General features: G+C 40.9%; 1 protein-coding gene across 1 annotated transcript in view; it reads right to left on the reverse strand.

The window, feature by feature from the left end:
• The window catches only part of MRPL1 (mitochondrial ribosomal protein L1), a 95,344-nt gene that overhangs the window by 75,746 nt on the left and 7,127 nt on the right, over positions 1 to 12,471 (reverse strand). Inside the window, exon 2 of the mRNA XM_017876536.1 lies at positions 7,516 to 7,627. Coding sequence (XP_017732025.1) covers positions 7,516 to 7,627 — 112 coding nt within the window. The remainder of the gene's footprint in view (positions 1 to 7,515; positions 7,628 to 12,471) is intronic.

Here is a 12,471-nt window from a genome sequence, read left to right on the forward strand (position 1 = left end):
TTTAAAGTGGTTGAGTGAAAATATTTGTAAACACAAAAAAAGTATAACATTGTAACATTGATCAAATAGGACTCTCAGGAAAATGCATTCTTAAAAAAAGAACTGCAATTTAACAAATTCCTGCCACAATAATCTAACAGACCTGTCGCCTGTTTTCCATGGCCTTCCAAAAAGTAGCTATCTTTATTCGTAAGAATCACATTCAGAAGAACTTTGTTGTTCATGCAATTATATAAAGCTCTACCAGGAACACTTAAATACTGTGATTCTCAGAGAATACAATAAATCCTACTAGAAAGGTTTTTGGGAAGGTAGAGGACAAACACCTGGCAATCTGAATCAAAGATAACAGAACTTAGCTGTAGTTACCTAGGTAACTAAACCACACAGATTAAAAGAGTAGTAAGAGACTGCACACAAGCAATAACTTTTTCCCTGCCTCATCTGTCTCCTAACTCCAAAAACATGATATTCCATGGTTATGCCCATAAAATATGATTTTTTTTTTTTTTTTTAAGATAGAGTCTCGCTCTGTTGCCAGGCTGGAGTGCAGTGGTGCCATCTGGGCTCACTGCAACGTCCACCTCCCGGGTTCAAGCATTTCTCCTGCCTCAGCCTCCCAAGAGCTGGGACTACAGGCGCCTGCCACCACACCCGGCTCAGTTTTTCTATTTTCAGTAGAGACAGGGTTTCACCATGTTGGCCAGGATGGTCTCGAACACCAGACCTTGTGATCTGCCCACCTTGGCCTCAAAAAGTGCTGGGATTACAGGCATGAGCCACAGCGCCCGGCCTAAAATATGATTTTTAAAAATCAGAGATACAATAAAGTTCACTTTAAGGCCTTTAAAATCTGTGACCCCAAGAGATCAATCCAAGTCTTTCCAAGGCTGAAGAATCCTTTACATTGAGACATTAGTGGGGGGAAATTCGTACAACCTCTGTCAAACTAAAATGAACTAAACAGAACTAAAGAGAAAATGCCTACGGCATATTAATGGAATGGAAATACTTGGAATTCTTATTTCTTAGTGTAATCACATAAATAAATTCACTAACATCTCTGATGCTGGTTTACTCATTACCTTTTAACTAAATGCAGAAGTTATGTTTTCACTTAAAAATGTAAAAGCTGGAAAGACCATTAACAATGAGAAAGAGCTTGATAAAATCACAACTTTTCTTGAACCCATGACAGACTGAGACTGAACGCAAATAACCTGAAATCCAAGGAGAGTCAGTCCCACATTCCAGTTCCCACCACAGTCTCTCTTGTGCCAGAGCAGGAAAGGCAAGCAGGTAAGAAACAATCAGCTAAAATTTTAGGGCTAGTGTGACAGTATAAACCTCTTGGGAGACCCAGGCATACGGGGAGTTCACACTCAATTCACAGGCCATTTTCCACATACCTCCCACCAGGTGCTCCCAGGAAAGACTGAAGCAAAGCAGAAGATTAGAAGTGCGCCCCTACCCCCACCCCCCCGAGGGTTGCAGGCACACAGGAAAAGGCACAGGTAAATACGCACTGTGTCTCACAGTAGAAGGGAGAAAGATAAAAACCTACAACACTTCTACCCACTGGGAGCAGGGCAGGAAATAGTCCTGAGCCCAGTATCCTGTACCAATCCAGCTAGAGAAGGGTTAGGAAACTTCCCCATAAGACATGCAACAGATTAGTGGTGCCATGAAGAGAAGGAACAGAAATGCTGAGAAAACCCCAACCCCAAGGTCCAGCTGCACTGGGCCTACTTAAGAGTAGGGCTGGATTTATTAAAAACAACAACAACAACAACAAAATTCCCTCCCATTACCCATCACCAGGAATAGAAGTCTACTGCTAGGGAAGGGGGCAAAAGAGTGACCCACCCCACCCCACCCCATCCCCGCCACTGAGGCACAGCTGCACAGGGAATGCAGAAAACTGAGCATGGAACAGGAACGCTGAGAAAAACCCTCCAGCAACCCAGACCCCACCGTAAGAACAAGGAAACTATATAAATTTGAAGCTGGTGGTAACCATGGCAACAACAAAACCAAAACCTAGCTCAACTCCTGACAAGACTGACCCAATGCTCTGACAGATGAAGGGGCATGCCTGTTTGCAGGCGTAAATATTATTTACTTCAGTCCCTACACAACATATCTGGCATTCAGACCTCTGACATAAGCAAGAAAAAAACCCATTGTCAGGCCAGGTGCCGTGGCTCATGCCTGTAATCTCACCACTTTGGGAGGCCAAGGCAGGCGGATCACCTGAGGTCAGGAGTTCGAGACCAGCCTGGCCAACAGGGTGAAACCCCGTCTCTACTAAAAATACAAAATTAGCTGGGCGTGGTGGTGCACGCCTGTAATCCCACTTACTCGGGAGGCTGAGGCAGGAGAATCGCTCAAACCCGGGAGGCGGAGGTTGCAGTGAGCCAAGATCACGCCATTGCATTCCAGCCTGGGCAAAAAGAGCAAAACTCCCCTCAAAAAAAAAAAAAAGAAAGAAAGAAAGAAAAGAAAAGAAAAAAACCCACTGTCAAGAAAGAAACAAAACCAGACTCAACCTAGTGGCCTTTTTAAAAATCAGGATCTGCTACTGGCAAATAGAGGATATATGCTTGCACACACACAGGGGAGAGGGGAGAGCCAGAAGGACAGAGACAAGAGAAGCTAGCACATGCCCCTCTGCTCCATTCAGATCCTGATAAAAAACAAAATCTAGCCATGAAAAAAAAAACATTTGTTAGCATATTATAGAGTCAGTACATTAAACAATAAAGCTACAACTAAAATTATGAATACTATGATTCTCATCAAACTACTAAGTAACTTTTATTGTCAGACATGCAAAAAACCATCTGCTTATAAATTTTCATGGTTTTTTAAGAGTAGGCATGTTTCTTGTTCTATGCTTTCTAGGTTTTTGAAGGGCACATTTAAAACCATACTGGAATAGAACTTGGGGTAGACAAAATGAAACATTTCTAAGGTATAAAGGAAAACATTTAAAGATACAATAGTCTTGAAATAATCAGTATCCCTAATAACTATGTTTACAGAGCAGAGAGAAAAAGACGAAGCCCAACAGAAAAAGAAGCAAAAGGCATAAGCTAGAAATACAGTAAAGAGGCTGGGCATGGTGGCTCACACCTATAATCCCAGCACTTTGGGAGGCGAAGGCGGGCAGATCACTTGAGGTCAGGAGTTCGAGACCAGCCTGGTCAACATGGTGAAACCCCCATCTCTGCTAAAACCACAAAAATTAGCAAGGTGTGGTGGTGCACACTTGTAATCCCAGCTACTTGGGAGGCTGAGGCAGGAGAATCGCCTGGACCTGGGAAGTGAAGGCTGCAGTGAGCCAAGATCATGCCACTGCACTCTAGCCTGGGCAACAGAGCAAGACTCCATCTCAAAAAAAAAAGAAAGAAATGCAGTGAAGAAACACAAATGAAGACTGATGGGATCCAAGGTTGTTAGGCACATACTCCTCACTAATTACTAAGTGGAGATGTAAACTGGTACAAGCAGTACTCCAGCAACTTAACAACAAAAAGAATCCAGGCACTATTCACACTCAAAGGAAGCCTCCTTTCTTGCTCCATTTCTGTTACCTCCATATTCATCTTATTTTCAAACCAAATCAGTTATATTTTTATCTGTATCATTCACTTTCCTGTCTCTGCACTACTGAAATACCTTTCAACCAATTCCCCTGCAAAATTCTTTTTTTTTTTTTTTAAGACAGAGTCTCAATCTATTGCCCAGGCTGGAGGGCAGTGCCGCGATCTTGGCTCACCGCAACCTTCGCCTCCCAGGTTCAAGTGATGCTTGTGCCTCAGTCTCCTGAGTAGCCGGGACTACAGGCATGCGCCACCAAGCCCAGCTAATTTTTTGATATTTTTAGTAGAGACAGGGTTTCATCAAGCTGGTCTTAAACTCCTGACCTCAAGTGGTCCACCCGCCTCGGCTTCCCAAAGTGCTGGGCCACTGTACCCTGCCCCCTGCAAAATTCTATCTTTCAAGACCTAGATCAAATACTTCTTGCCCTACTCTTTCCTATATAGAATTGACATTTCATCTGTGATCGCAGAGCACTTGATCCAATCCTCTAATATGATAGTTAAAACAGTCATACTAATCAGAAGTTATATCACAGACATGTTAATTCAAAACATATGAATATCATATTTGTATATAACAATATATAGAGAAGCTTCTACACATCAATAACAACAAAGAATTAGAATAGGACATGAACAGAAAATTCACAGTAAAGAAAATATAAATGGGCCAGGTGCGGTAGCTCACACCTGTAATCCCAGCACTCTGGGAGTCCGAGGCAGGCGGATCACCTGAGGTCAGGAGTTCAAGACCAGCCTGACCAACATGGTGAAACCCCATCTCTACTAAAAATACAAAGAAAAAAATTAGCCGGGCATTGTGGCACATGCCTGTAATCCCAGCTACTCGGGAGGCTGAGGCAGGAGAATCGCTTGAACCTGGGAGGCAGAGGTTGTGGTGAGCCGAGATTTCACCACTGCACTCCAGCCTGGGCGACAAGAGCAAAACTTCGTCTCAAAAAAAAAAGAAAATATAAGTGGCTCTGAAACATATGAAGAGGTATACAACCTCATTAATAATAAAAGAAATATAAATATAATGATGCTATTTATTACCTATCAAATTGTCAAAGATGAAAAAATTTGACTATACTATACATGGGAAAATTGGCAGTCTAATAATACTTGCTGGTAAAAATACTGGCAAGATTTCTATGAAGGCAATTTGGTATTACCTATCCCAAAATTATAAATACACACATCTTTTGACCCAACAATTCTATTTCTCAGAGTTTATGATACAGACATATTCACTGTATTTGACAGGATCTATATGCATGATTATTCACTTGCATGATCACTTGTAATAGAAAAAGATTGAAAAGAAAAATGTGCATCAATAGCGGAATAGTTACATAAATTATGCACTACTACATTTCACACAAGAAATGCAGTTAAAATGACTAAACAGCTCCATATGAAACTATTTCCAAGATATATTGCTAACTTAAATGCAGGCGGCTCGGGTGCAGTGGCTCACACCTGTAATCCTAGCACTTTGGGAGGCCAAGGCAGGCGGTTCACAACGTCAGGAGTTTGAGACTAGCCTGGCTAACATAGTGAAACCCCGTCTCTACTAAAAGTACAAAAAATTAGCTTGGCATGGTGGCAGGCGCCTATAATCCCAGCTACTTAGGAGGCTGAGGCAGCAGAATCGCTTGAACCCGGGAGGTGGAGGTTGCAGTCAGCCAAGATCGCACCACTGCACTCCAGCCCAGGCGACAGTGCGAGAATCCGTCTCAAAAAAAAAAAAAAAAAAGCAGGCAATATGCAAAACAGGGTGTAAAGTACACTACCATTTTTGTAAAAAACAAATAATATATTCATGTACTTATATATGCACAGACCATTACAAATGGCTAAAGGACAGGGTCGGAAGAAGACCAACTTTTCATACATACTATGCTTACCATGAATATCTTTTATCTTTTACCATGAATTATCTTTTATCTACTCACAGAGTTAACTAACTCATTTTAATTAATTCATTTAAAACAAAAAGCAATTGTTTATGTTGCTGTCAGTTCACTGTGAAAATCTCAAAGACAGAGAAACGGAATGTGTGCCTTATTCATCTTCATATCATCATTTTGCACAGTGCCAGGCCTACGGCAGATGATCAACAAAGTATGCTAAATAAGAGGCAACCGAGGCACAGTTGCCTGATATTAAATTGTTTACAGAAATAAGAATATATTAAGCAAAAATTTACAGTCAGCAAAAACTTTCCACCCTTTAGTTTTCATTTTGGGTATCCCATAACCTAAGGACTGTATTCTAGCAAATTTCATCATAAAGTAAGATCTTTGTACATGGAACTCTATTTGCTTTGCAGACCCTATCCTCCAGAGCCAATGATTCTATTATTATATACTAATCATGAAGAGTGTGACAGTTCTAAACTCAGAAAATTTAGGCTGAAATCCTTCCTCAAACACATTCCAGTTGTGTAACTTTCAACGTATTACTTAACCTCTCGGCTTCCATTCCTTCATCCGTGAAACACAATAGTATCTATGCTTCACAGGGTGTTGTGAAATTTAAATGAATATATGCTATGTGCTTTGTATAGTGCCTAGCACAAAGGAAGCATTCTATAAATTTTAACTATTATTATCTAGAGCTTTTTGTGAAGAAACCAGTTCTTGCTCTTGGAAATACAAAGTTGAGAGAACAAATTTCATTCCTTTACATATATCTTATCTTATTTTATTTTATTTCTGAGACAGAGTCTCCTCTGTTGCCCAGACTAGAGTGCGGCAGAGCGATCTCAGCTCACTACAACCTCTGCCTCCCAGGTTCAAGTGATTCTCCTATCTCAACCTCCCCAGTAGCAGGGATTACAGGCACACACCACTATGTGCAGCTAATTTTTTTTTGTTTTGTTTTGTTTTTTGTTTTGAGATGGAGTCTCACTCTGTCGCCAAGGCTGGAACACAGTGGTGCTATCTCAGTTCCCTGCAACCTCTGCTGCCCAGGTTCGAGCGATTCTCCCACCTCAGCCTCCCGAGTAGCTGGGATTACAGGTGCCTGCCAACTCACCCGGCCAATTTTTGTAGTTTCAACAGAGATAGGGTTTCACCATCTTGGCCAGGCTGGTCTCAAACTCCCAACCTTGTGATCCACCTGCCTCGGCCTTCCAAAGTGCCAGGATTACAGCCGTGAGCCACAGCACCCGTTAATTTTGTATTTTTAGTAGAGATGGGGTTTCACCATGTTGGCTAGGCTGGTCTCGAACTCCTGAGCTCAAGTGATCTGCCTGCCTTGGCCTACCAAAGTGCTGGGATTATAGATGTGAGCCACTGTGCCAAGCCAAAATAATATAAATTTATACCCAATATATATACTATGCAAATCTGAAATCTTACTATGTAATCATAGTACGGATAATCCTCTAATACATGATGTATAAAAAGTGCCTAAAAGGAAAAAATGTAATTTAAAGAACAGAAAGAAATAGACACAGAGAGAACACCTTAATTAAAATTCATTAATTGCAATAGACAGTGGGTTCTGTTCTAAAAAGGCAGTGAAAGCATACAGGAAAAAGCTTTGGTTCTGGAATAAACTCCATGGATTCAAATCCTAGCTCTAAAATTTAGTAGCTCTCTGACCTTGGGCTAGTTATATAACCTACCAGTGCCTCGATTTTCTTCTCTGTAAAATGTGCATAATAACAATAGCTTCCTCATAAGGTTGCTGTTGGGAATACGTTAGTTATTGAACATCAGTGTTCTATAAATGTTAAGTATTATTATGTCTTATCTTTCCTTCAGGACTATAAGGTTGACAAAGCAGAAATAATAAACTTTTACAACTATATGTCCTTGTAAATCTTTATGGAACTAAACATGCTTTTTAAAAAAATTTAAATAACAAATGAAATAATAACTAAAAAAAAAATACTTACTTTGTAGCAGCAGCAAAATGTCTGTTGGGCACTTGAATGTTTACAGAACAAGAACAAACTGATGTATGATAAACCATCTTGGAAAGGCTATGCCTTTGATGATGTATCAAGGCTTGAAAGGAAAAACACATAAAATATTAACATTAAACAATCATTATATTCATAATTTTTTAATTTTAAAAATCAGTGTTTTCAAAATGAAAACATTCAATACTTTGTGGTTCTTAATCCTTCTTTTAAAAGTGTAATAATAGCCAGGCGCGGTGGCTCATGCCTGTAATCCCAGCACTTTAGGAGGCTGAGGCAGGTGGACCACGCGGTTAGGAGATCAAGACCATCCTTGCTAACACGGTGAAACCTCATCTCTACTAAAAATACGTATGATTAGCTGGCGTGGTGGCATGCACCTGCAGTCCAAGCTACTTGGGAGGCTGAAGCAGGAGAATCATTTGAATCCAGGAGGCAGAGGTTGCAGTGAGCCAATATCGCGCCACTGCACTTCAGCCTGGGCGACAGAGCGATACTCCATCTCAAAAAAAAAAAGTGTAATAGGAACCACAATTCTTAAAACTAAAAGCAGATAAATACATCTAATATTTGAACTGTGTTATCTTTTTTTTTTTCTTTTGAAGACAGGGTTTCATTCTGTCACCTAGGCTGGAGTACAGTGGCATGAACATAGCTCACTATAACCTTGAACTCCTGGGTTCAAGTGGGCCTCCCTCCTCAGCCTCTCAAGGCTCTGGGGTTTTCATTTATTTTTAACTTAATCTATTTCATATTCACCAGAGTATGTTAGCTCTATTATTAGGGAATATATATATGTATCCCGAAATTTATTAAATAATTTTATTCATTCATTTTTACAATAGATAAGACATTAACACAGTTGCCCAAGTACTTCTGAAAATAAGCACAAAGTGGGGCACTTGAGCTGCGAGAAATAAGAAAAAGGTACACAGGTCTTTGAAGGTATTGTTAATGTTCTATTTTTTTAAAGCTTAATAGTGAGTATTTAGAATTTCAAGCTATTATTATTCTTTATATCTTACCTATTTTTTTTGCGTGTGTAAATACTAGAAATATGTTTTTATTTAAAGATTACAAAAGTAAAGTCTTCCTTCTATACCTGGCCCCCAGCTTCTCTCCCATGTTAGCAATACCTTATGTATCTTTTTAGAAACATTAGATACATAGATTAACATATAGGTACCAATATATTTTCCTCCTCTTATAAAATGGTAGCATACTCTAATCACTACTCCATCTTGCTTTTTCACCTAAAGGTATTACAGCCTATTTTCACAAACATACACACATATATACATGAGATGTAGATGAGATTTTATGTATGCCTTTCATAAAGATGTGTGTACATGCATATATTTGAGAGATCATTTCATATCAGTTTATAAAGATTTTATTGCCGAGTGTGGTGGCTCATGCCTGGAATCCCAGCGCTCTGGGAGGTCAAGGTGGGCAAATCTCTTGACTCCAGGAATTTGAGACCAGCCTGGGCAACATGGTAAAACTCTGTCTCTACAAAAAAAAAAAATACAAAAAATTGGGCCGGGCGTGGTGGCGCACACCTGTAATCCCAGCTCTTTGGGAGGCCAAGGCAGGCAGATCACCTGAGGTCGGAGTTTGAGACCAGCCTGACCACCGTGGAGAAACCCCATCTCTACTAAAAATACAATATTAGCTGGGCATGGTGGCTTATGCCTATAATCCCAGCTACTCAGGGGGCTGAGGCAGGAGAACTGCTTGAACCCAGGAGGCAGAGATTGCAGTGAGCTGAGATCACACCATTGCACTCTAGCCTGAGTGAAACTCTGTCTCAAAAAAAATACAAAAAATTAGCCAGGCATGGTGGTGGCACACACCTGCAGGCCCAGCTACTTGGGAGACGGAGGTGGGAGGATCACCTGAGCCCAGGAGGTTGAGGCTACAGTGAGCTGAGCTGTGGTTGCCCCACTGCATTCTAGCCTGTGGGACAGTGAAAACCTGTCTCAAAAAAAAAAAAAGATTTTATCTTTTAAGATTGCAAAGTACTCCACTGTGTGGCTATATAATTTACTTAATCAGTGACCAACCATTAGGTCATTTGTAATGTTTTACTATTACAAACAGTGCAAAGTGAATAACCTTATACAAACATCATTTTGCACAAGTATATTTATAGAATTTCTAGAAGTGAATTTGCTGACAAAGGATATAAACATTTGTAATTTTGATAAATACTGCTCATTTAGTAACAGTGGTATATACATTTCCCACCAGCAATAAAAAGATCAATTGTTTCCACACACTCGTGCCAATATAGTATTTTTGCATTTATTGCTATATTTGTCTGGGATGCACCATCTCCAAATCTTTCCAAGGCCGCCTACTCTTTTTTTTTTTTTCAGACAGGGTATTGCTCCTTCACCCAGGCTACAGTCCAGTGACACGATCACAGCTCCCTGCAGCCTTGACCTCTATGGCTCAAGCAATCCTCCCGCCTCAGCCTGCTGGGTAGCCAGGACTACAGGTGTGTATCACAAGCCCAGCTAATTTTTGAGTTTTTTGTAGAGACTGGGTCCCACCATATTGCCCAGGTTGGTCTCAAACTCCTGAGCCAAGGGTTCCTCCAGCCTGGCCTCCCACAGTGCTGGGATTATAGGCATGAGCCACCACACCCAGCCTACTCCTTTTTATATCAGCTCAAATGTCATTAAAGCTATATGCCAATTTCATCTCTAATCTTCCAAGCTGAAGTACAAGATAACCATCAAAACTGTGAATTCTGTGAACATATAGGAGTGACACCTGAGGCAGTGTAGGAAACCTGTCTGCCACTGAGAATTCTTTGCAGCAAAGCCACAAAGGGCTACAATGGCTAGGAAGAAAAACTGAAACAGACTAACAGGTCCAGTTCCTGTCCTTGAGAATCTCAAATTTAGCAGGCTAGACTGTTATACAACAGTCTAAAAGATGCTCTACATTTTTGAAGAAGCCAGTTATCTTGAAAAATCACATATGGCAAATGAAGGAACAAGCAATTATCCATTCAAAGCTTGGCAAACACTTCCAAACAATTCTAGTTGTACTAAACAAGAACCTAACAACCTTGGAAGATCCCAAAATAATAATTCTCTTGGGGAAACAAAAAAATACCTTGAACAATTGCAATCTGCTATTTTAAAAAATCAAGGTCAGTCATAGTGGCTCATGTTTGTAATCCCAGCACTTTGGGAAGCCGAGGCAGGAGGAACCCTCGAGCCCAGGAGCTTGAGCCCAGCCTGGGCAATAGAGTGGAACCTCGTCACTACAAAAAATTTAAAAATTAGCCAGGTGTGGTGGTGCACAGTTGTAGTCCCAGCTACTCAGGAAGCTGAGGTGGGAGGATTGCTTGAGGTGGCAGGATCACCTGAGCCAGGAAAGTTGAGGCTGCAGTGAGTTCTGATCTCACTATTCCACTCCAGCCTGGGTGACAGGTACCCTGTCTCAAAAATACAAAATAGGTTGGGTGCAGTGGCTCACACCTGTAATCCCAGCACTTTGGGAGGCTGAGGCGGGTGGATCACCTGAGGTCAGGAGTTTGAGACCAGCCTGACCAAGATGATGAAACTCCGTCTCTACTAAAAATGCAAAAAAAAATTAGCCGAGTGTGCTGGTGCATGCCTGTAATCCCAGCTACTTGAGAGGCTGAGGCACGAGAATCGCTTGAACCTGGGTGGCGGAGGTTGCAGTGAGCGGCACCATTGTACCTTGTTGCCTGGGCAACAAGAGCAAAACTGTCTCAAAAAGAAAACAAACAAACAAACAACAAAAAGCAAGCAAGCAAAACTACTACTATCAGTCACAACAACCAGAAATTACAATTTTCAACAGAAATCAAACGCTATAGACCAAAAGAAACTAGCAGCAGTTAGATCATGATATCTGTATTTTCCATCCTTTTGTAGTCGATTTGTCTAAGTGTATTATTTTATCTCCTTTATTAATACATTTCTCTTCCCCTCATTCTTAGCATATAACCTCACTTGCTACTTCAGAGAAAATCACCCTCAGAACTTCCTGAACTACGGAGCCTCCCTGATCCAGCACTTATTCTCAAAACCTCTCCCACCCCGAGGCAATGAGATAGAAACAACTCCCTCTCCTTTCTTATTCTCTTTTAATTGATTGTGAAAGGTTAGAGTTCCCTTGAGGTCAGTCCTAAACTGCCTTCTCACCTGACTCTATAATCCTCACTCTCCCTAGGGAATTGTAGCTATCTATTCTTGCCTTTCTGCTACAACCGTCACAGTCCAGGCCACCATCAACTACCATCTGGATTACTGCAACAGCCTCTAAACTGTTCTGTCTTCTACACTTGGCCCTCTCCATTTCTTTTCCACCTATTAGTAAGAGGGATCATTTTAAAATGAAAATTTCATCATGTCCTTAAAACACTTGGATGGCTTCACTTGGCTCTTTGAACAAAGGAAATTTTTTTTTCTTTTTTTTTTTTTTTATTATACTTTAAGTTCTAGGGTACATGTGCACAACGTGCAGGTTTGTTACACATGTATACATGTGCCATGTTGGTGTGCTGCACCCATTAACTCGTCATTTACATTAGGTATATCTCCTAATTCTATCCCTCTCCCTCCCCCCTCCCCACAATAGGACCCGGTGTGTGATGTTCCTCTTCCTGTGTCCAAGTGATCTCACTGTTCAATTCCCACCTATGAGTGAGAACTTGTGGTATTTGGTTTTCTGTTCTTGCGATAGTTTGCTGAGAATGATGGTTTCCAGCTGCATCCATGTCCCTACAAAGGACACAAACTCATCTTTTTTTATGGCTGCATAGTATTCCATGGTGTATATGTGCCACATTTTCTTAATCCAGTCTGTCACTGATGGACATTTGGGTTGATTCCAAGTCTTTGCTATTGTGAATAGTGCCACAATAAACATACGTGTGCATGT

The sequence above is a fragment of the Rhinopithecus bieti genome, unplaced genomic scaffold, assembly GCF_001698545.2.
Source record: "Rhinopithecus bieti isolate Rb0 unplaced genomic scaffold, ASM169854v2 scaffold_8675, whole genome shotgun sequence".
Taxonomy (NCBI): domain Eukaryota; kingdom Metazoa; phylum Chordata; class Mammalia; order Primates; family Cercopithecidae; genus Rhinopithecus; species Rhinopithecus bieti.